The following is a 24572-nucleotide window of genomic DNA, read 5'->3' on the forward strand; positions in this document are numbered from 1 at the left end:
CAAACAGAGATTCAGGTGCCAGAGATGTGAGATAAGAAAGTTCTTGTCCAGAGGTATATTCCCATGCCCAGCACAGGGCTTACAGCACAGCAGGGCTTCACTAGATGTGGTTACTTGAATGCTCTTCAAGACTTCTTTGATACTGAGTAGAGACTGTGATGTAATGGAAACATACAAATGGACAAATTTTAAGAGCCATGAAAGAAGCACATGCAGGTTCCAGTGGGGACAGAAAAGAGTATGAAGGCAACTTCTCCTGGCTGAAGAAAAAATGTATAAGAGGGTTGATGTTTGAGTACTGTTCACCATATAGACATGGGCATGGAGGAGGGTGTTTTAGCAAAGGAGCCAGAACAGAGGTATGCAGGGACAGGGAATAGTCAGGGATCTGCAAGGAGGGCGGAGCAGCTGGATCCAAGTGCCGGATCACAGAAGCATCTCATACACTGAGCTAAAGAGTGTAGACCAGGATCAGTGAACTGGTCAGATAGCAAATATTTTAGGCTCTGCAGGCTGTGTGGTCTCTGCTGTAACTATTCAGTTTTGCTGTTGTAGCACCAGACAGACCATTTGTATACAAATGAACACGATGGTTCTGGTAAAGCTTTGTTTATGGACATTGAAATTTGAATTCCATGTAATTCCATGTCATGAAACATCATTCATCTTTTGTTTTCTTTCCTCAACCATTTAAGAACGTAGAAGCCATTATTTCACAGGCTATACAAAAACAGGTGGTAAACCTGATTTGTCCCAAGGGCTATAGTTTGCCAACCACTGATCTAGATTGTTCTGTAAGCAACAGGAACTACTAAAGGGGTTTAGAGAGGAGAGAGATAAAGTGACATTTGCATTCAGAAAGAACTCTTGGTAGCAGCATGTAGGGTGGGTGGGAAACCAAGGGAGGATGTTGCAGTACTCCTGAATCTACCAGGGGCAGGATGACAGCACAGACCAGAGTAGAGAGTTAACAAAGTTGGAATCGACAGGACTTGATGTTCAACAGCACTGTTTCCTTGTTTCCTGGCTGCCCTGCTCACCCATTCACTGTATTTCTGGCCCAGGTTCTTGGCTGTTCCCAGTTAGTGAGATTCAGTGGGATACCCTCCTGTGACCCAGGCCTCAACTAGTCATTAAACCCCATTTCCCTGGGCACAGTGGTTGGTGATCCCATCAAAACCAATAAAATGGTATTGAATCTTCTGGGCAAAATAGTTCTTCCTGTTGCTCTTAAATGTGTGAAAATGTGAGGTCTAGAGCTGCCGCTACAGCCATCTTGAGATGTTGATATTTGCACTCACAAGGATGGAGCAAGGTGGAGGCAGAGATCTGTACATAGAGAGAAACCTGGACCTGGTGATATCATCTGAGCCCCATATCAAGCCTGCTCTGCCCCAGGACTCCTCATTTACAGGAGCCTGTAAAATCCCACTTTACTGAAGCGGATTTAGCTGGGCTTTCTGTCTCTTGTAAGTGAAAGGGTCCTGCCTGATAGATAACAACTGGTGGGAAAACTGGAGTCTCTATTGTGGACCCCCAGGCCAAGTGGCCAGGTGCACAGAGGTGCCAGATATGCAGACAGGGTGTACAGGATAAGGAGACAGTGTGGAGGAAGGACATGGTTGGAGTCTTTCTACAATACAGAGACTGCTGGTCATACCTAACAGCCAGACTCTTCTCTTCCTTCTTTTCTCCTGCTGCCTAGAGTAGAGATGGATGGCTGGAGGTCTAGGTGTCTTCTCTTCCATGAGGATGAGGGACACACCACAGAGGTGATGGAGCAGAAAGCAGGAGTAGGTCTGGGGCCCCAACACCCCTTTGGAGCCACCATAACCAGACTGCCTGCCTTCCTCCAGACTTCACTGATGTGGAAGGGAAATCAGCATCCCTCCTGGTTAAGCCACTGTTATCTGGAGATTTCTGTCTCATGCAGGCGAACCTAATCCCAACATGGGCCTGTCTGTCTTTCCGCCTCTGAGGTTGGAGCCACAGTGAATTTGTTCAACTACTACCTGGGCTATAAAGGGTTTTCCATGTATCCAGACATTTCTTTTGTACACTTTTCAGGGTACCTATTATTAATGTCAATGAAAACTATTAGCACTGTTACTGCTTTTCATTTGAAGAGTCATTAAGAGTGTAGCGTGTGCAGTCACACCTATTACTTGTTGTTACGCTTGCTCCAACTCTTTGTGAGGCAGGTTTAATTACCATCACCCTTCAAGGACAGAATTGCTTTGGATTCACATTTTTGTTCTTAGCTTCCAGCACAAGGCCTCGGGCACATCGTAGAGGCATCAGTAAATCTCTGTAGAGTGGCTGGTTTGAGTTGAGAAGCTGTGTGACTTGTCCAAGGTCACAAAGTCAGTCTCATATAGATCTGAAAGCAGATCATCTCGTACTGAATATAGCCTCATTAAAAATAACAGTAATGTGAATTATGCAGCACCCTCTGTCTCAAAATTCCAAAAGTACCTTTAAGGTCTCTAATTAATTTCCAGTTATATCTTTGGTTTCTTTTAAATATTTATTATGAAACACTTAAACCATATAAGATAAAAGTAAGATGTCCACATGCGCTTCTATCTGCTCCATTTCACCCTAGCAGTGAGCACTGATTCCTGGAAGCTGTGAGCTGGTTTCACCCCTTGACTACGGGTGACTGAGGGATGGGCCTTGCTGAGAGTGAACCTCACAATGGCCACTCAATAAAAATGTGCTGAAGATGTGAATAAATGGAAAACTCCCATCAATAGCATTATTCTAAATTTCAGGGGGTTTTTTCTTTATACATTATACTTCCATATTTGTAAATAAGATACTGTTGTATATTCTTTTCTTTTTATTGAAAAACCTTTCATATACATAAGAAGGAAGTATATTAAAACACATGGATCAGTTCATTGTGTATAAAATGTTCCTATTATTAAGTCATTTTTTTCCTCCCATTTTATAGATGCTATAAAAGGGAAAGTGTCTTGGCCAAGGCTAGCAGAGGAACAAAGCCAAGACTACTGCGTGGGCTGCCCACATCTCCCATTAGCTCCCTCCCTGCCACACTGACCTACAGGCAACACTTAATGGTCTTTCTGTAGCCCACCCCCCTCACTGGAGAGCTGGACATGTGGGAAGTTTCAGTCCCCTTGGGATCACTTGCAAGGTAGCAATGCCTGGACATAAAACAATTAATTCACTTTTTGAAGCATGGCCATGAAATTGACCACTTTTCAGTGGCATCACTGTCTTAGTTTTAGGTTTTTGTACAGCCAGTGGCATTAGCAGTGTTGTTGAGCTGAGGAATTTCAGAGTGACCAGAAACACTAAACTGGCCCTTTTATTATTCTATTTATCACTGCTTGTCTGATATGCAGGGTAGAAGTTTCTGGAAGTGGGTGTGCTGAGTCATGCTTTCTCCAAAAGAGACTTCAGAGGCACGTAGGGCTTCCCACCACTTTATAGGTGGGTATGCTCCACATATACTACTCAATATTTACCAACACCCAAAGCAATCAAGCAATCTCATTCTTTCTCATCTATCAGCTGGTCAATTATCATCAAATGTAATAACATTACAAGTCAAGAGAGAACCACATTTATTCCATTACCATCATTCTACTCTTATCAATGCCATAACCTTGCATTTTCAAGGTACCTTTTCTCAAGCAGTTCAAAAATCTCCCAAAGTGAAGATATCCGTAGACCTACCTATAAGATAAAATACCTGAGGTATGATGACAAAGGATTACTCTGAGTGTCCATAGATTCGATATGAAGCGCAATGCACTTAAATATGCTCACCTTCCCTTTTCACAACAATCTTTCCCTAGAAGCAACAAAGACTTTTCTCAATCATTGAAAGTCACCCATCCAGGAGTCTGACAGGCACTCTAATCTCCAAGAGTTCTCCAGAGGATGATCTAGTTCTTAACCTGGGTGTGGACGTGAGTGTGAGTGTGTGCATGGTGGGGGTGTGGAGAGAGGAGGGGAGGGAAGCACAAACATACACTGAAGCAAACATCTCCGGTCTATGTATCAGAGGGTTAGGGGTAGGATGGGATGGGCCACATAGCAAGGCAAGAGCACAATGTTGCTCACCAAGAAGGAGCAGAAGAAGATGAAGGAGACAAAGTACACGTAGGCCAGATCGGTGCCGCAGCGTTCGTTCTCGTTCTGCCCTGATGGTGCGGTGGTGTCAGGCTCACAGCCCTTCTCCCCAAGGCATGACAGCATAATCTCCTGCCAGGCTTCACCTGTGGCACTCCTGAGCCCAAGAGACATTTTGGTTAGCAGGAGCAGCTCTGCAGATCCTATCACATTCTTGGTCCTCTTTCCCAATTTCCCCATCCTCGCTCTTGTCTGGGCCCAACAGGCTCCCATTTTACCCAGTTGACCCCTTCTAGTGCTTTCCATGCAGAGATAAAGAGTCCCACTGAGGTCTGTTTTGGGTTCTGCTACCCCATCCACTGCGTCTCCATCTTTTATGGGGTCTCTGCTACTAGTCATGGGATTCTCTAAGACCCAGCATAAACCTGGCTATCCAAGGTTTCAGCCCTTAAGTGGAATTTGGTCTGCAAACACTGTCCTGACATTCCCCCCTCCCAAACCCTTGCAGGCCATGTTGAAGTCAAAATTTGCAAATTAACTGCTGAGCCAAAGACATTGATGAAATTTTCTCCCACCCAAGTATTTAGCAGACCCAACCCTGCTTAGCTTCCAAGATCAGACAAGATCAGGCACATTCATGGTGGTATTGCTGTAGACAAGACAAAACTTTCTAATGTTATAGGGGCAGTTTGGCAAAGACATTGCCTGTTCCCCTTTCTACTGACAGGAGCAAAGGAAGTGGAATAAAGATACAAAGGGAAATGGGAGGAAGAGGCAGACAAACTCTCTCTCCCTCCATCAGGAGAACCCCAGCTATGACAGTTACGCATCCAGGTACCTGAAGAGTAGCATTAGGGACCCAAAGAAACTCCGGAAGTTGTTGTGCCGGTTGATGTGACTCTCCTCGTCTAATTTTATGTTTCCAAATACCTTGAGGAGCGAAACAACAGAAAACAATGAGCATTACCAAGCTGTGTGATGTGTCCAGCACATGAGGGTTGGCAAAGCCACTTGCATGGCTCTTCCCGATGACCTACCCCTGAAGCAGACAACTCAGACCCAGAGAGCTGCTGGATACTGTGCTTTTGGGCTGATATGCAAGAATAATTATCCTCCACTGCTCTAGTGCAGCAAAGGGGACCCATACAGCAAGGTCCGAGCATAACGTAGAACACAAGCTCTTTTGAAGTCATTCTGCCTGAACATAGTTCCTCCTACACCTAATCTGGTCTTTTATTTCCATGGTACCTGTCACCATGGTACTCAAGCGTCTGTCAAAGACATTATCTCACAGCAGGAGTGCACAGAAGGAGCTACCCCTCTCTTCCTGTCTCAGGTAGTCATGATGGGAGCATTCAGATTTGCAAGAAGACATCATTTATGGCTTGGGCAGATGCCACCCTGCAATTTACAAGCAGATCAGGTTAGAGAGTGGCATCTCTATCTTCCTTAGATATGTTTCTATCCATTGAGTCACATCTTAGAAGGTCTGTATGTCATTAATGTAGAATCTATGAGATTGAACACACATATATCCACATGCATATATTTATATATGTCCACATGTATCATCCAACAGACCCAAATCCCATCCAAAAGGAAACATTTATGCAGGAGCTAAAATGAAGTCCAGGCCAATAGGATGGAGAAAGTCGGGCCAACTGGGCACTTTGAAAAGGAAAACAGAAAATGGCTTTGGGCAGATTCTGGGTGACAGAATGAGATTTGCTGATCTGCTGCTGGCTACTGAGCTTAGAATGTAATCACTGTGAACATTCAAAAGAGGGAACACTCAGAGATCTTTATCCACAGAGACTGAGTAATGATGAACTCCCAGACACAGCACTGCCTGGAGCCAAGGTCAACCCCTCCACTCTTCAGATGAAAAGGAGGCTTTCACATGCACCCTCCTTCCCCAACCACATTTTGGGTATCAGGACCTATTCTCACAAGTCAATGTTGAGACAATCGAGGACTTACTGGGTTACTTTTCCAGTCATTTGAGACAATTTTCAGCCTGCATTGAACATGCTTCAGTTTATCCAATGTATGCTAAATGGAACACATTTTCCCCCTCACAGTTTTTAGAATGTGCAATTGAGGAACAATCTCTGCCCCCAGCTATTTTGCTCAAGTAACTCCCACTGACACCTGCTCTGGGAATTTGTTCTCAATGCTGTTTTTCAAAACCCAAATACTACTTGTCTCTCAGGGAGAATGGAGGTGGCAAGTGAGGCAGCAGCAGAGAAGAATGGAAAGAGAAGAAGAAGCTAGAGGGCCCCAAAGAGACAAATAGTAGCATTTAAAAAATCCCACCCAAGCAGTCAAATCTAATTAACTCTGGATACCCCAGGAGGGCACTGACATTTATCCTTGCCCTGTTCACATTTCCTGCCCTCTTCTTCCCTCTTGGTTTGGAATTCATGATTTATCCCTGATTCACCACAGACATACAACTTACAGTGTCTTTTTTCCCTATGACACTTCTGGAGGTATCATGAGTTGAATTCATTATGATTTTCTCAAACACCTCATCCAATCACAAACTAACTGCAGAGCACACTGCGATTTTGCACAAAGTATGTGTGTAATAGTCCAAGAAACCAAAACTATTTTGAATCTAAGATAATTTAAGTCAAGCCGGGCATGGTGGCTCACACCTGTAATCCCAGCACTTTGTGGGGCTGAGGTGAGAGGACTGCTTGAGCCCAGGAGTTCAAGACAAGCCTGGGCAACACAGTGAGACCTCATCTTTACAAAAAAAAAAAAACCAAAAAGCAGAACAAAACAAACATAATTTAAGTCAAAAACACATATTTATTGTGAAGATGTTCTTAAATTTTTTGTACTTTTTTTTTTTTCAACTTTTCACTTAGTCCTTGTCACTAACTTAAACCTCCATCAACAGGGTATGGAAGAGAAAGAATGGATGCTGAGACCTCATAGAAAAATCTCATGAGAGTATAGATTTAAATCCATTTCAGTTGGGATTACAGAACTTTAGAACTAGAAGAGACTTGTGAAGGTCTCTAACCAACACCTCCACTGTACTGGTGAGGGAGTTAAGGTGCAGAGAGATACAGTGACTTCACCAAGTTCACACAGTTGTTCAGTGAAGGAGCTGAGGCTGACAATCCCACTTCCTGACACCACGTAGCCACAGGGCTCTTTCTCATCCCCAGCAAGTTACTCCTCCTTTCTAACTTCCGATTCTTCTGCAAAGGTCCCTTTTTCCAAGGCGCCTTTGAAAGTTTGGAATAATAATGGTTTTTCTCATAGACATACCTTGTTGCTATTAATATTTTTCCAAAAGCTTGTCTCTGCCCTTGCGTTTATTTGTACAGATCCCTCAGTTTTGTTGTGACTATATTAGAAACAGTCTCTCTAGCAACAAGCTCAGGTGTCTGCTTTGTGCTTGGTGCTGTGTCTCTGTCATAGACCAGGATGGGGATGGCCAGCTCAAAGCAAGTCATAGCAGAAATGTCATTCATGTCTCTGTGGAATGGACATAGTGCTAATATCCTTTGGAAAGAAATCTGAGGGGAATAAGATGTTAGACCGTACAGTTATTGTGAAGACTACAATTTCATAATTGAACAACTTCTACCTCCAACTAGAGGGTAAAAATAAATACTTGTGTCTGCTTGTCTGGTGGGATGAGACACAGTATAGAGTTATGAACATGGGCTAGGGAGCAGACGGAGCTGATTTTACAACTCACCTCTTTCACTTACTGTCTGAGAACTTGAGCATGTTATAAGTTACTTAACTATGCTAAGCATCAATGGAGACAATGAAACTCACCTATAAACGTTTTCACATTACTCAGAAACATTAGTCATATGTCTTGTCTGGACATGCTCGCTCTCTCTTCCTTTCACTCCCTCCCTTTCTCCCCCCTCACTCTCTCTCTATGCATACATTTAGTACAGCGTCTTGTACACCAAGGAATTTAAATAATGATAAACAGCATTATCACCATTATCAGAATCAACAATATTCATACCAGATCAGTACTGGAGATGGTGTTATTCTAGTTTATTTTGTTTGAAGATGAAAAGGGGTAAGAACTATTTTGAGCATAGGCAAAAAGAACTTAATGATAACCAGACGAAAAGAATTATAATGTTTCCAACATAAATAAGATATAAATGTTTGAGGTGATGGATAAAGCAATTACCCTGATTTGATCATTACACATTGTATACGAGCATCAAAATATCACATGTACCCCAAAAATATCTACAATTATACATCAATAAAAAATAAATTTTGAAAAAATAATTTAAATCAAGCTTTCATTTGGCTCTTCAAGAATATTTTAATTCCAGAATCAAATATATTGGAGTTAGACAGGACTTCATGAACGCTACAAAGCCAATATGAAACTTCAGCAGGAATTCTATTTCCAACACTGCCAACATGATCATTAAATTCCTACTGAAATATCCTCAGTGAAGGAGAACTCACTACTTCTCAACCAAGTCTTACACATTTTGACACTTGACATTCTATTGTATTTTTAGAGAACAAAATTCTCCAGTAATAGAGTTAAAGAATGAAACCAAGAAGTACAGGCAAGAGAGAAGAGTGAAAGGAAGAGACATTTCAGAAAGGCTCCGGAAAAGGCTGCAGACACAGCAAGGCTGGGACACTCCAGCAGCAGCTCCAGGTGGCAACACAGTTGGGAAGGCAGCCGGCAGGCCCAAGGCAGCCAGACTGCCTGACTGCAGGAGGCTGTCACATAGCCGAAGTTCTATGCTGGGATCTAGTCACAATATCTCCAAGTCAGAAAGTTAGCCCTCTGGAGACAAGCAGAAAGCCTGTGTCTCCAACCAGATAGGTTCATGGGATGTGCTGCTGGTTATTTACAGTAGGAATTCACCCACCAAGAACAACCATCATCTTTGAAAGATCCTTTGGCTTCTTCTGCTTAGTAGGCCTCTGGCTACCTGCATAAATACCTGGGGTGGGAAAACAAGGGAACTGTCCAGGAAGTTGCATGGCCTAATTAGCTGGAATGTGGCCCTTGAGTCTCCCTGGGAATGAACGGGCTGCCAGGAACTCCATGAGTTGTTCACAGTAATGTATCTTAGGGCATAAATCTCAGCCAGTCAAGACTGTGTAAGTATAAGACTCTATAAGACAGCCATGACTATATGTGGTGATTTGGTGTCACCATTTACAGGAAGAACTAACATCTGACCTTCTTTTAGGCCAAGTCAAAATACCAGAGATCCTGAGAAATAGACTCTTAGTCTCCTGGGGGATCTTTCTGGCTAAGAACAATGGTGTCATCTTTGCTTTAGTTCTATGGCTGTCACCACAGAAGCCCAGCTGCTTATGAATTAGCACCATGATCTGACAACCTGAGATGAAGCCCCTGTACCAGACTACCCTGAATACTTAGGCAAGCTAAAATGGGGAGCCACTGCACATGTGAAATTCCCAAGGTCACACTGTGACAAGACCTCAGGGGAGCACCCTTAGGCAAGAAGGGATTCAAAGCATCTTCAAGTCTTGCATGCTTAGGTTGCTAAGCCAGAGATTATCTGGGTAACAGCTGTCCCCCACCGGGCCCTTGATTTACCAGCTCACCTGCATCCCAATGATGGCATAAATGAAGAAAAGCATGGCAATTAAAAGGCAGACATAAGGGAGGGCCTGGAAGGAAAGCAGAGATAAGACGTTAATCAAAGAAAAGCAGCACCCAAGCTCAACAACCTGCAGTCACCGGCAGTACAGGATCTTGCCTGGAGGCTAATGCAAACACAGACTGGGACTCCCTATTCCCTGGGGTTGTTCTGTTTTGAGGTGCAGTACTTTCTCAGGCATCCTTGTCCTCTGACAGATAGGTAAACAGTTGGCCAAAGGGAGGCTTAAAATTTACCTCTATCAGGAAGATTCACTCACCCATAAATATAGCCCATATCTAGAAGGAAAGCTGGGAAAACTTCCTGGGCTTGGGGTTCATCCCACTTGCCATGCAGAAAATTAATAACCTAGCAATTGTGATGCAAATTAAATATGAAGCACCTAGCTTTGGCTTCCAAATCCCTGTATTACCCCCTCCCACTCCCATACCCAAAGTGGCACCCATAATGAAGAATCTGGAATCAAAATGAAATGACTGGGGTCTCACTTGTTTGTAAGTTCCTAGAAAGGTCATTCATTTTCTGATGAAATGTCATTTCCCAGTGTTTAAGCCTCCTGACGTTTTATTATGTTTCATGCAAAAGCATGGTAAGTTAGCCACCAAAAAACTCTGCCATGAAGCCATGTGGCACAAAATTCCATACTGTGCATGCTTATTGCCACTTTGGGATAACATTTCAGTTTTAGAGGTGAGGGTCAAGGCAAGGAGATGTGAGGCAGGGAACTGGCCTTGGTGCTGGAGGAGGATGCAGACATAGGACAGTTTGGATTTGGGGCCAGAGTGGGACACTGTAATTTTGCGTTGATCTCAGCGCTGCCAGAGAAGTCCCTCTTCTTTACCATCCACTAAGCTCCCTGGCAGACAGTGCTACGAGGAGTCTCCACCCTGTCTTGATTGTGCACACCATGAATCCCAGGAGATCAATTGAGGCTTTCAGACTGCATGAGCAGGGCAGAGCTTTTCAACAGCACTAACAAAATGAAGAGCCCTATGAGACTATTTACAACTTGAAGAGAGGCTAAAATTAAAATGCAACTGAAAGTGGGTGGGAGAATTCCCTCTCCAATGAAGTGTTGATTCCTAGGCTCTGTGATGGGGGTTGACTACACTTTAATGGGCAATGTGGACCTCCGCTACAGAAAGCCAGAAGGAAGGACAGGGTTTCTTGTGCCTGCAGTGCTGCTACCTTTCATCTTTACCTTCTGCCCTTATTCTACTGTCTCCACTCTAGTCCCTAGTTTATCTCTCCCTACTCCCAATGTAGGGAGAAAAGCAAAGATTCATTCTGTTTTCCTTTCTTGTCATGTTTATACATTCTAACACAAAATAAGGGAAAAGAGGGAAGAACTCTAGAGTAGGGGTCAGAGGTAGAAAACTGGATGCTGTTTAGGGGAGGGTGGGGGAGGTATAGGCAATGGCGATGCTGTTTATATCATGTGGCTCTCTGCTTTCTATTTGCAGAGGTAGCCTTTGTTAATCTGACTTTTAAAAATCAAACTTCTATACTGTGTCACAGAACTGTTCTGAAAAGGAAACATCTATCTATAACACAGTGTCACCTGGAGGCAAATTCACCTGTCTTCCCTGTTCTCTGTAGTATTTGCTGGAATAAGCCAACCATTTGGCCATCAATTTTTGACAATATTTTCTTTGCCCTCAATAGTATATGGTTTCTCAGAGACTTGGTGATTGTGATAATATGACAGGATGACACATATTTCTTAAAAGACTAACCACTGAAGTTTGTTGGGCAATCCTCTAAAAAAAAAGGTTTTAAAAGCATCTTGTGTTTCCAATTCTAAATCCAAAATCACCTGAGACTCAGAAAATTCTCACTAAGGTTTTAGATTTATCCTCCATATATAACTTTAGAAAAATAGTTTTCATTGAAGTGAGGCCTCGTGGGAGTCATTACGCCAAACACTTGCTCTGGATATGATAAAAAATGTCAAGGTCGCTCCTAGGAGCCAGAACATCCTTAAAATTGATCTCACATCTCAAAATCCCAGGTCCTCGATGAAGAAGTAAATCAGTAATGATGGATGTGGGGAGAAATCCTTTTCCAAGTGATGAGAAACCATGAATTCACTGGCTTGCCTTCTTTAGCTTAATTTTTAATTAAACTATACATAATTAAAATAAGAAAGTCAATTTGGTGAATTCATAATTTCTCATCTTTGAATCACTTAATTCCATCAAATTTATTTTTAAACACATTCACTGAAAAACTCATTTTAGTAAGAACAGGCATTTGAACAACATTTAGGCCCCCCAAAGCTTAAAAACAACTAATTTATGATATTTGCTAGAGTCCAAAGATATTTCAGTATGTTTAAGAAACTTTTACTCAAAGTCTGGGTCTCAGCTGTCAATTTTTTACTTATATTTATCATATGTACACCTCTGTACAGCTCCACGAGACTGTGCAGAGGAAACACATCATATTAACCTGCCCAGATGTCCCGATTTATTTGTAGGACACAGAGGTGGCCATTAGTATACCCTGTGTTCAGTGGCTCAGGAAATAAACACTGATGAAGACAAAGGTGGGGCTAAGTATGAATCATCTCTCTATGAAACACAACTCAATGAGTCCTTTGAAAAACTTTCATGTGAAATAAAAACACCCAAAGTTCCTGAAAATGCAGAGGACATCTGACTACAGATGGCTGGCTCTTTACATGGATGGGGTTACTCAGGACTGTCTGGAATCTCTATGGATGAAGCACATCTTATAAAATGTGTCCCCTGCCTCAGCAGACAGAGAGGATGCCTGAGTCACAAAGTCAAGGTGTTTTTCTAAAATAAGATTCTATCCAGTAGACATAAGCTGATCCCAGTCAAGCCAAGCTGCGCTGTAACTAAGAATTGCAGTATTTACTGAATGCTTCTAACAAACACCCGTTCTACTAGCTTCAGCTTCCCAGAGGTGAAGGGACTTGGGTAATGATGCCAGTGTTGCCTGGCTGTACTGTCTGATATGACAACCCTCAGAGAGGATTTGCTGGTACCTCTTACCTTAAAGGACTGCACAAAGGTCCACAGCAAAATGCGTATGGTATAGCCCTGACGCAGGAGCTTTATGAGGCGGGCAGCTCGGAAGAGCTTCAGAAAGCTCATATTGAAGCCACTGGTGTTCACCAGCTGGTGGACCAAAAGGAAACATATAATTAGGAACATTATGGTGATTTGGAAAAATCTAAGCACTAGTATTTGTGTATTTATCCCTCATTCCAATAAATGGGACACAGTCTCTGTCTTTGTTAACCCCAATTCCAGCTGATGGGCTGGCCAGTGAGGCCCATCTCCTAAGCCTTCCCATGCCTGCTCTCTATCCCCAGGTAGAAGGGTAAAGGATGTACTGGAGAAGGGTACCCTGCACACAAAACCAGCCTCCCTAGTCTTCTACTGAGTGGCCTGAAGTCTGCACTTAGATGCCAAAAAGAGCAGATCTAGGAACCCCTCTAGCACACGCTGGCCCTCTAATATTCAAAGAGAGTTACCCTGAGCTCTCCAAGTCGTCTTTAGAAGGAACAAGTTTATGGAAAAAATACAGGTCTGTGAATTTTGAGGGCAAAGATACTGTGCCTCCTTTGAGAATCTAGTGCAACGCTATGCATGCTAGCTCTCTTCTGACACCGTCTATTCCACCTACCCCATTAGAGGTCTGCTGCCTGAGTCAGGCAAATCAACAAAGCCTTCCCGGAGATCCAGTGCCACTCCCAAGTTTGCATTCCCTGGCTGATGCCGAGCAGCAAGGGAGTAAATTCCCAACACTTAGAGGGGTACGCATTTGCTTTGGTGGGTTAAAAATGGACTGAATATACAGAGGAGTTTTAAAAATGCTACTCCAGGACCAAGCTTACAGACATGGATCTTATAAGCCATTCACCTTGCTGTCTGTCAGGATAATTTCTGTGATACTGCCAATCACGGTGATGAAGTCAAAGATATTCCAGGTGTCTCGGAAATAGTTCTGCCAAATGAATTCAGTCATAGGAACATCAGAAAAGGAAAGAAAAAAAAAGGAGAAAAGACATCTTTCATTATATAACTTTGTTTGTCCCTTGGAAATAAAACTTGTCAATTCATGCATAAGTTCACTCTTACTTTGGCTTCAGTTTCCCATTTCTAACCAGAGATGCCATTTCTCCTTTACTAATCTGGAAATTTCTCATTTGGAAAGCAGTTCTATCACTATTTGAAGACTTTATTTTTGAAACTGTCACCAAAAGCTCGTATGTAAAAAAATGTTTTTTTCAATTTTTATTTTTAACAAATATTTATGTATTTAAAAACCTCTATGGAGGCATGATTGAAAAATAAAAAGCTATCCATATTTAATGGATATATCTTGATGGGTTTGGGGAAACGTTTGTACCTGTGAAACCATTGCCATGGTCATACAGCTATAACTTTTAAATTATCTCTATTGCATCAAGTGCCCTATAAAATACAGTCTGACTTTCAACTATCAACAAAAGTCACACAAGTCATAAGTGACTGAAGGTTACAGATGTGTCAAAAATCTCCTTCTAACTCCATTGAGCCTTTTCAAACCAACTACTGATTGGTAATAGGATAAATAGACTTCATCTTTCCACTCTTTCTCTGCTGTTACATCTTTTGAGGAGATGTAACTAAGTACAAGGAAGCAGTAATACAATGAGTGGGCTGAAGGAGATATAAAGAGCCTGGAAAATCCACCAACCAGATAACACTCCATTTAACAGGAAAGGGTGGACTATGCATCCATCTCCTAGGCTCAGATGAACACAGACCTTAGACTATGTTCCTTTAAAAACAAACAAAAAGGACACTTGAATCTCAAAAACAATTCACTTGCTTGCCCCTGGGACATTTAAAGGGCAGTCTGTAACACAGAAAACAGAGATTTAAATCAACAGAATAAAGAAATTCAGAGGAGACAGAGAAAGTACAAAGAGGAGAAAATTTCAAACACCTGTAATTGATATCCTCAGCAAGATCACAGGACAATGGATTATTTTATTCTATCCTTGGAATAAAACACAAGAGACTCTCAGAGCACTGCAGAAGTATACTCCATCCCAGCCTCACAACTAGCATCATTGAATTCCTACATGAGCCAGACACTAGGCCAGGCCTTTGGCATTCTTTCAACTCATTTATTCTTCTCATGGATCCTAGAGGCAGGGAGTGAAAAATATCCCATGTTCATAGAGTCCTGAATGGAAGAGTTGGCAAGAGGAGTTGGGGGAAAATACCCAATAAAGAAAGAAAAGGAATGTGGAGAGAGAGAAGTTACATTTAATGAACACCCACTCAGAAGGTTATGAACATCACTTAATTGGATACATACAACAAAGTAGCTAAGGCCATAAGGTAGCTACTGTTATCTTCATTTTATGTATGAGAAAATGAGGCTGAAAGAGGCCTTATTACAAAGCCACATATACCTATGGGGCATATGGACAGACTGAATCACACAGTTTCATAAATTCACTTTCCATTAGAATATTTAGTCTATCAGTGGTGGAGCTAAATTAAGTCTCTGAATTCCTCAATTCTCAGGGCTCTCCTATTGTCCAACCTGGGGTGAACTTCCTAATTCTTGGTTTTAATTCTTTCTAAACCTTGGTGCATGGATCTAGGTCTCAGAGGACCAGAAGCTCTGGATTCCAGTTAACAATGCTTTACAATACAGAATAGCATGCTGTGGTATAGACTAGAACACTGGTATATGGTATAGAATAGTACAGTGCAGTGTAGACTAGATTATTGTGAGCTTTGAAGTCAGATAGAACAGGGTCTGAATCCTGGCCCTACCTCTTACTAATCTTAGCCAAAGTATTCAACCTTTCCGAGCTCCAGCTCATCCATAAAAAGGAGAAAATAAGAATGCTTATTTAATATATTGTTATGGAGAGAAAAGCAATATGTAAAGCATTTGGTACTTAATAGCCAACCAATTTTTGTTACATCTTTCCCTCTTTTTCTTTTTCCCTTCCCTTTTTATTCCCATTTTGCCTTGCAATTCTATTGCCTTTCATTGTGTAATCTTTAAGAAGCTATACGATTTTTCTGAACTTCAATTTCCTCATTTAAAATAACAACAACAATAATGGCAATTATGATAGTGACATCTGCCATGCCTATTTCAGAGTCACTGAGAAGATCTAACGAAATAGTATATATTACAATATTCTGAAAGCTTAGAGTGCCTTAACAATGTAAAGACTTATCAGAATTAGTGGTACCTTTTACAGAGTGAAAATCCCCCTAGACCTTGAATGAAAACATGGGGGTAGGGTGGGAAGGAGGCAGGCTTCAAGGGCCGAATCTAGTTAAGGCTGTGAGTATATATTCAGCACTCACCATAATTAGACACATAATGGGACTTAAGTCACAGACAATGTCAATACCACATACAAGTAATCAACATGCATAGAAAAAATTTCCCTGTTGTGGTGCTTGCGTCTCACTCTCTCTCAGCTCCCCCTGCTCAGGGCTAGACTGTATTATAAAGGCATCTTTGTTGGTAGTAGTTTCTTTTACTTTTTTATTTCCCCAAGTCTCAAAACACTCAAAAGGGAGCCAGGCAAACACAATGCAGCCAACTGCAATTGGTTCCCTTAAACTCTCCACCCAAAATGATCAAATTAATGGTTTTTCAAAGAACCGCTGGGAGACCAAAAGCAGCCCCCATAATCAACACTCACAATTATCGAACCCAGCCCAGAGTCTCTGTTAAAGCTGCTACCAGACAAACACTTATTCAGATAATGAGCAAAGTTCTCCTCCTTGCAGGGAAAGCCATACACACATGTAATTTGAAATGGTAGCTCACATCCTAAGTAAGTGTGAAACAGCTGTCACATGGGCTTGCATCCCACTGAACTCGCTGCACACACTGAAGCAAGTTGGGGGGAGGGTGGCCAAGGGGATTATCTTGTTTATAGGGCACTGAAGCAAAGGGCTAGATTTTCTTAACACTCTTGAGGACAGATGCAAGAATTTTCCCAACAATTATAATTATTAATAGTAGTTGAGAAGAAAAAAGAGGGCTCATGGCAGAAAAATTCATCATCCCCAAACCTCCTCAAACTTAATTCCAGAATCCTTCCCCTTGCACTCCATACACACACACACACAGACACACCCCTTAAAGGTCATAAGCCTTTATAGGCATAAGTAATAAACACCTATTTTCTTTGGCAGAAATTACTCTTCATGTTACTAATGGCAGAAGGACTAATAGGTAAAATCTATTATTTGCTATGTTTGAGGCTAAGAGAGATAGTTATTTTCCCATTTGTGTTATAAAACTGTTATACCTTTTACCAGTAAATAAGCACTTGAAGTTTATTAGTCCAATCTTTGGCTTCCTCCTTCATCTACACATAAATTGCAGTTCTAGTGAAACTCAATGATGGCCGCCTCTGGACTGCTGACAGAATTTCACAGGACCAGGCTGATGGCTGTGGCTTCCTTTGCCCTTTCTCCCAGCTTCCTCACACATCATCTTGTCTCTACGGCAGTTTACTGAGCAGTCAAAACGAGCCTTCATCTAGGTGGGTGATTTCTGGAATAGCAGTAACCACCTCCCCTTCAACAAAGACTGGGAAGGCACCCAACAGAAAGAGAAAAGCCCAGTGCTGGGAAGGATTCAGCAACATACCAAAAAGCCAAAAGCGATGACCTTCAGGACACATTCCAGGGAAAACACCATGGTGAAGGCGATATTCAGGTACTTCAGGGCCAGCTCATAGGTACAGGGAGCAGAGTAATACTGCCAGGAAGAAAAAAGAAGAGAGAAAGAATCACAGCCTTAAGGTAAGAGGGGGAATACATGTCCCTGAGGTTGGCCATCTCTCATTCCTGCCCTGTGGGACACTCTGGTGTGTGGTACAGGAGGAGAGATGGACTTCGAGTGCTGGAGAGGAGAACCACATATTCTACCCAACAAAACAAAGGAAAACACAGACCCACGCCCCACCAGACTTAATAGCAAAACAGCCAGTCTTCCTAGAGATGAGGGTGGGCAGGGAAGAAACATTTTCTAGAGTTAGTTACTGGAGTTAGTCATTTAGTATTAAATAGGATGAGCCTCTCTGAATACTCCAAGGCTCCTTTAGACCCCGTGATGATGGATCTCTGTCTCCTGATTTTTCCACCCTTGTCTGAAGCTGCCTCCCATTGCCATCTCAGGTCTTGGGAGCCCCTGGATGGCTACTATAGTCTGCACTGCATTTTGCTCAGTGGACCTCCAAAGCCCCAGAGGTTGGGTTATTGAACAAAATAAGATCACAAAAGGATTCAATGATGGAAAAGTAGGTAAAGCAGTGATGGGCTGGGATGTTGGGGTGTCTTCCCACTTGCCCTGGGAGGGAACCATCGCTGGGGCTCAGTCGGCTCTTGTGCCTCTCTCCTCTCACCTTCATCATCAGCACAACGGTATTCAAGGCGATCATGGCCATAATGGTGTACTCAAAGGACGGAGACACCACAAAGTGCCACACGCGGTACTGGAAGGTGTGTCTGTTCTGCGGCATGTAGCGGGTGAGAGGTTTGGCGCTGATGGCGAAGTCGATGCACGCCCTCTGCAAGAAAGTCATGGTTATTAGCACAAATTCAAATCCCCTAGATCTACCATGGCAGGCTCTGTTCCATGCTCAGAAGAGGAGGACGGTGAATGGGAAAAAGGGCAGGGCTGGGCAAGTAAAGATGGCAACTGGGGTCACTTGGACAAAACTACAGACAAGGCATCACCTTAAAGGAGTACACAAAACTGGAGGTGTTGCCACATGGAGTAGGGACTTCACGGTTATTAAAAAAGTCCTTTACACAGCATGTGGCTGAGCTATTTAGGCAGGAATCCTTCCTTGATGTCCTTAGTCAGAAGTAAAGATCTACCTACCTATGTATTTCTACAGCACTTTATGTCGCATTTCTCTTACAGTCCCTAACAGTTTCTAGTTCAGTTCCATCGAAAAAATAAAATAAAATAAAGAAATTTCAAAAACAGCTTTTGAAACGTTACGATGTGCCAGAACTATGCTTGTTGCTGGAAAAGCTGCGATAAGACACATTCCCTGCCCTTACAGCAAGTACATGGCATGGAAGGTCACAGTCAGATAAGCAGATATCTGAAGTTATCATTGTTTTCTAGACTATGTGCACACAAAGGTAAAGACTGCATGTTAAACATCTTACATATCTTCCAGATCTCCGTGCCTCATACGTGGGCCTTAAACAGTGCTTGGAAAATGTTTATTTAATGGCTGAATAATTACTTTTCCCATCTTCTCTCTATAATTCTTAATCAAGTTAAGAAAATGCAGTCCTCCTTTCTTACATTGCTGGCCCAAGAATCCTTTCTGGAGCCCCTGCTGCTCCCCACTTTAGACCAATTGTCATTACCTCATTCTTCTCCAGGCTGCACTCCTCCATCATCTTATCCCCTTGCTCCTGGAAGGTGATGATGATGAGAGCCACAAAGATATTGACAAAGAAGAAGGGGAAGACCACAAAGTAGACTACATAAAAGATAGACATCTCCATGCGGTTGCTGCGGCTTGGGCCTCGGTCTTCCTCTGTCACATCTACAGAGTGCTGCAGAACTCTATGGGGACAGAACAAGAGGGCACAGATGGTGGATGACAGTCTTGGCTTCATTAGGAAATGTGCCACCTATTATAATTTTTTATCTGACTTCTTTGACTTTGCAGATCCTCCATTAATTTTTTTTGAGTCCAAACCCAAGTTGTCATATCCTGCTATCAACAATCCACTTCTCTTTCTAGCCTCTGTTCCATCACGCACTCAACTCCTAAGCAACAGAAGGACACCATTTCATAGTTTAGGTTGTCATGTTCAATACAAAGAGACTCCCAGATTCCCATTTAACATTTTGCTGCCAAGTAGAACCTGTTGCCACCAGAGAGTGGTGTCTTAGTCATTGCTAAGTCTCTGAGAAATTAGCTTTCAACTACGGGCAGCATAAGACCTGCATTCTGTGGTCTTCCTCATGATCACAGGAAGTGCCTTTGGGTTTTGCCAACTCATTCTTAACCCTCAATCCTCAGGCTTTCAGGTGCTGGGCCCCCCTGGAGGATAAATCTGTCTATAACAGCTCTCAGGAATTCTCCTTATGGGTACAGGGCTGTTCAAAACTCATTTGTTCCATAGAAGTCAGATGGCTCCACTTGACTCCTCAATAATTGGCTAAAACATTAAGAGTTTCAAATATTTTCCTGATTTGCTCACCCACTTCTCTATTTTTGCCTGAAGAATTTTCATTCTTCCTCTTTTCTGCCTGTGTCACCTTCTCAAAACCCCTTACTTTCCCTGATACAGTAACAAAGCGTGAGCCTTGTTCACCTTGAGTCAGCTTCTCAAGGCAACCAGGGGTCCTATCACAGCCACAGACAAGCATGACAACTCAATCACTCACTGAGGCCATCCTTCCCCTGTGGAGACGGTGAAGAGGGTCAGCAGGGCCCAGATAATGTTGTCGTAGTGGAATTCATGGCGCTTCCATTCCCGGCCCTTCACCTCCATCTTGTTTTTCTCATGATCTACATAGTTGCCTCTAAAACCAGAGCAGAAATGAAAGAGAGCCTCCTCACTATAGCTCATTCTACAGAAGAGTCAGCAAATTCTACAGGCCGCAATAATGTGGGGGTAATAATGATCACCATACATGTGTAAGGCAAAAGGAATTTTATTAAAGGAAGGTATTTTTACCATGGAGCAAAACTGGGATTTGGTGCCCAATAGATACAGGAGTAAATCCTAACCCTTTCACTACTGGCTGTGTAACCTTGAGCAACTTGCTTAAACTTTCTGAGTCTTAGCTTCCACTTGTATAATAAGCAAATAAAACTTATTTCAATAGCTGGTTATAGGGGTTTGAAATGAAAACTCGAGTGTAAAATGTCATGGTACGAGATATTTTACACTCAAGTTTTCATGTCTGACACAAAAGAGGCACTCAGTAAAAAGTTGATTGATTCCATTTTGTCTTTTTGCTGAAAGAAGGGCAGAGATGGGTAAGATAGAAAGGAGGGAGGGTGGAGCTGTGGTGGTGGAGTGGGATCATCAGGACATGCTTTAGCAAAATCAAGTGGAATGTGCTGGTGGCACTTACATGCACTCCTTCTCTGTGTCCTTGGAACTGTCCGTGCAATAAAAGAACTTTCCCTTGAAGAGCTGAACTGCGATGACAGCAAAGATGAACATGAAGAGCTTGTACACAATGAGTATGTTGAAGACATTCTTCAAGGAGGTCACTACGCAGTCGAAGACGGCCTGTGGACAGAGCAAACAGCCCTGCTGTGTGAACCCTGTGATGGTCTGCATACTTGCCTAGAGCCGAGCTGGGCCATACCACCACTACCCAGCCCCACCAAGAAGTTGTCCCAGGAGAGAATTTCCTGCTAAGAGGTGAGGTGGTGCTCATGAGATTAAGGGCTGGCTTCTAAGCTGGTTATGACTGCAAGGACCTACCACCTGGGATGGGAACACATGTTCTGAAACTGAATGTAGACCCAACGCAGTAGAAATCAGATGATATCAAGCAAGGAATGCGGTCCTCTGTGTGATCCTGGTACGGGTACTCCACTTAGTGTGAAGCATAGAAGTGTATAGCTGGAAGGAATATTTGAGATCATTTAGCCCATTTTAGTCTTTAAATAGCTTGTGCTTTATTTGGTGACGTTCTTAGATTCGATTTATATACTGATTATGTATTGTTTTCTCCTTACCTTTCTAAAAGGATCAGGTAATAATACACTATCATCTTTGTTCATTTCACTAATATTTCATAGCAAGTTCATACATTTATGATTATATTCAGCACTTCATGTAAATGTTCTCTAGTGAAGGTGGCTGCATTTGGGATGAAGACCAATAGAAGTAATGTGGGAAAGACCAATACACACCTTCTCTTAGAGATGGCGAGGCTGGGTAGATAGAACTAGGGACTTACACTTCAGTTAAAAGGCAACAGACCTCCAGAGACCTCCACTCTAGGCCCTAAGCTGTGAGGAGTTACATGGGAATTCAATACATTGCAGGGCATTTTCAGGTTATTTTCTAGGTTTTTAGGTTTAGCTCACAGGACAATCTAGCCCCATGGTGGTGCTGCATTTGTGCAGTTGCTTCTTTGCAGCACTGGGTGAAGCACTGCTGGTTTAATTAGTTCAACACTGCAGGGAATGTAAGTGACAGGCACCCTTGTGGAATCATCAGAGCCACCTACGTCTCTCTCAGGTTATGGAGCTGCAGAGCGAGGAACTAGCCCTTTCTAATTTAACAGAATTAAGCCAGGTTGCAGGGTGCTTTCTCTGGCCTATTAACTAATCTCATCAAGCTTGTCTGCACTCTCCTTGAGGCCCACTGAATCCTGCCCTGCAGGATCACTGACAATACTGATAAGGGTCAGGGCCCAAAGCAGCCTGGCCACGCTCTGTGTGTGAGGCAGAACCCAATGAGCATTTATGGGCAGGAAGGTGGTAAGAAACAGCTGACACTGTGAGAAGTGCTTCCTCCAGGGGGGAAGGCGGGGTAGCCAGGGAGGACAGCAGTCGGCCAGGCCACTTCCTTGGGAGCATGGGTGTCTCTCTCTGGGAACCCACGCGGTGGGCCAGGGCCCTGGGCTCTGAAAGGTAGCCAGGTTTCAGTCACATCGGGGCCTCTCAGAAGTGACTTTTCTTCTGTTTCACAAACCTAGTTAGATTTGCCTCCTCTCTGCAGAGCTAAATGGCTGAAAGGGAAGCAGTGCTATGAGGCCTGAAGGAGGTCTGGGGTAGAGTGGGCAAAGAGCATCAGAGGTGATGAGAATTCAATAGGAAGTGGGAATTGAGAAGCAAGGGAGAGCCAAGTGCACAAGAGCCCTCCCCAAGCTGTGTCCTCCGTGGCAGGCTTGGGAGAGCAGGCCCAGGCATTCCAGAGGAACTGTTGAGTTTTCTAACAGGGACCACTCACGTCAGTTCATTTTCTCCACACCACAGATGTATGAGTTACAATGTGTCCTCATTTCCCACGTGAAAGAAAGTCAAAGAATAAGTAATTTGCCCTGGGTCATATAGCTTCTAAGTCCTAGAGCTGAGCCTCGCACTCAAGTGGGTTCTTTTTAATGTTGACAGGGGTTCTCAAACTACACTATATTCTAAGAGTCACCTGGGAAGCCCGTTTAGGAGGCGCACTCCAAGCCCCTCCCACAGGGAGTCTGGCTCTATTGTGTTGCGGTTGTCAGCAATCTGGATTTTAAGAAGTACCCAGGTGATCCTGATGCAGGTGGCCTATGACCCACACCTTGAGAAGCACTGCATGATTCCATGTGATGCTGAAGTTAGGGAATTGAGTCTGCTTGCTGGGAAGTATTCTGGTGTAGCCCCTGAAGATGGGGCTTGACTGGCTATGTGGCCTGAGCAGCAGAAAGACTTTGGGGCTGGAAACCAGGAGCTCTGGTCCTCTCCCTGGCAGTGGCTTGCTGTCATTCACAGGAATTCAGAGAGAAAGAACTTTCCTCCCATGGAGCCTCAGCTTCCACTAACAGCAAAGTATGCGGGGTGGGGCAGGTGGGCTCAACAGTCTAGCAGAATTGTGTGATAGAGTGCAGGAAGCTTTCCTGAGAGGCAGGGAGACTCGTGGAAGGTGGAGCCCCAGGGGAGTTGAGGAGGGAGCATAGTAGACAAGGAGAAATCTGGGTAAGATACCTAGTAAACGTCCTGGCAATAGGAAGAACTTAATTCATGTCAGCTCACTTCCCATTTCTTCTCTGCCTCTGCCAAAAATGGACTGCATGTCCTTGGACAAGTTACTGACCTATCTGTGCCTCAAAATTATGAAGGGTAGGGCTAGAAGAGCCTCTTCTCCTCTTGAGTTATAAGAAAAAGAAAATGTCCCAGGATACTCGGCCTTAAAAAATATGCAGACCAGAACACACAGAGGGATCCCGTTGCTTCCATTCTGGTGTTCTGGGTCTGCACTGGGGACATAGGAGGCCCCAGGACAAAGCCACACAGGATTCCCTCTTGGATGACATATCACACCGGAGAGAAGATACCATCTGGGTCTGAACTTAAAAGGAAAAGCTTTCTTATAGATTTCTTGGGATGTTGGTTATTTTCCTTTGAAACTAAGACCTTTAGCTCAGGCAGATGAAAAGAACTTCGATATCCGTGTGAGGAAAAGGAATATTCCCAGAACAAATTCTCCAAAGGCAGGCCAGCCATGGCTAAAGAGAGAAGACGGGAGAAGGGGATTTGATGGGAACAAACTCTGTAAACACTACCTTGAGCTTGGGCAAGCGCTTGATGGTTTTCAGTGGCCTTAGAACTCGGAGCACCCGCAGAGACTTGATGGTCTTGATGTCCCGTCCTTTGTTGGTTCTGCAGGGGAGAGGCCCCCAGGGAATCATATGGAATGGGGGAGAAATAAAAATGACATTCAAACTATGGCATTAGTAACAACAGGCTAAAAGGGGAGAGATGTATGGGAGAGATGGAGGCAAGAAGCCAGAAACTGAGTCAGATTTGACTCCAGGGACATCCTGCGAAAAATGCTTCAGGAATATTCTCAAATCACTTCCCAGTGTGCACGCATGAACACACATACACATGCACGTACACACTCATATATACACACACAGAGGAACATACAGGCACACAGAGGCATCCATGCACATATGTTAATAAACACTTCCTTCCCTAACTACCAGTCTAATGCTGCTGATTACCACACTGGCACAATGAAAACAGAAGACATATCCACTAGGGAACGTGAGCAGTAGCCCACTTCAGATCCCTACTGTGCCTAATCCAGT

The 24572-nt window shown here is 43.3% G+C and overlaps 1 protein-coding gene across 12 annotated transcripts in view; it reads right to left on the minus strand.

Moving 5' to 3' along the window:
* CACNA1E (calcium voltage-gated channel subunit alpha1 E) overlaps window positions 1–24572 on the minus strand; it is a 492838-nt gene that overhangs the window by 26078 nt on the left and 442188 nt on the right. For all 12 annotated transcript variants that reach the window (XM_063795020.1, XM_063795026.1, XM_063795047.1 and 9 more), the window contains 11 exons: window positions 24042–24138; window positions 20892–21052; window positions 20196–20333; window positions 19163–19364; window positions 18178–18342; window positions 17421–17531; window positions 13653–13736; window positions 12779–12904; window positions 9703–9768; window positions 4943–5034; window positions 4096–4261 (listed from right to left, as the gene is read on the minus strand). In XM_063795020.1, the coding sequence (XP_063651090.1) occupies window positions 4096–4261; window positions 4943–5034; window positions 9703–9768; window positions 12779–12904; window positions 13653–13736; window positions 17421–17531; window positions 18178–18342; window positions 19163–19364; window positions 20196–20333; window positions 20892–21052; window positions 24042–24138 (1408 nt within the window). The remainder of the gene's footprint in view (window positions 1–4095; window positions 4262–4942; window positions 5035–9702; window positions 9769–12778; window positions 12905–13652; window positions 13737–17420; window positions 17532–18177; window positions 18343–19162; window positions 19365–20195; window positions 20334–20891; window positions 21053–24041; window positions 24139–24572) is intronic.

The sequence above is a fragment of the Pan troglodytes genome, chromosome 1 (genome assembly GCF_028858775.2).
Source record: "Pan troglodytes isolate AG18354 chromosome 1, NHGRI_mPanTro3-v2.0_pri, whole genome shotgun sequence".
NCBI lineage: Eukaryota > Metazoa > Chordata > Mammalia > Primates > Hominidae > Pan > Pan troglodytes.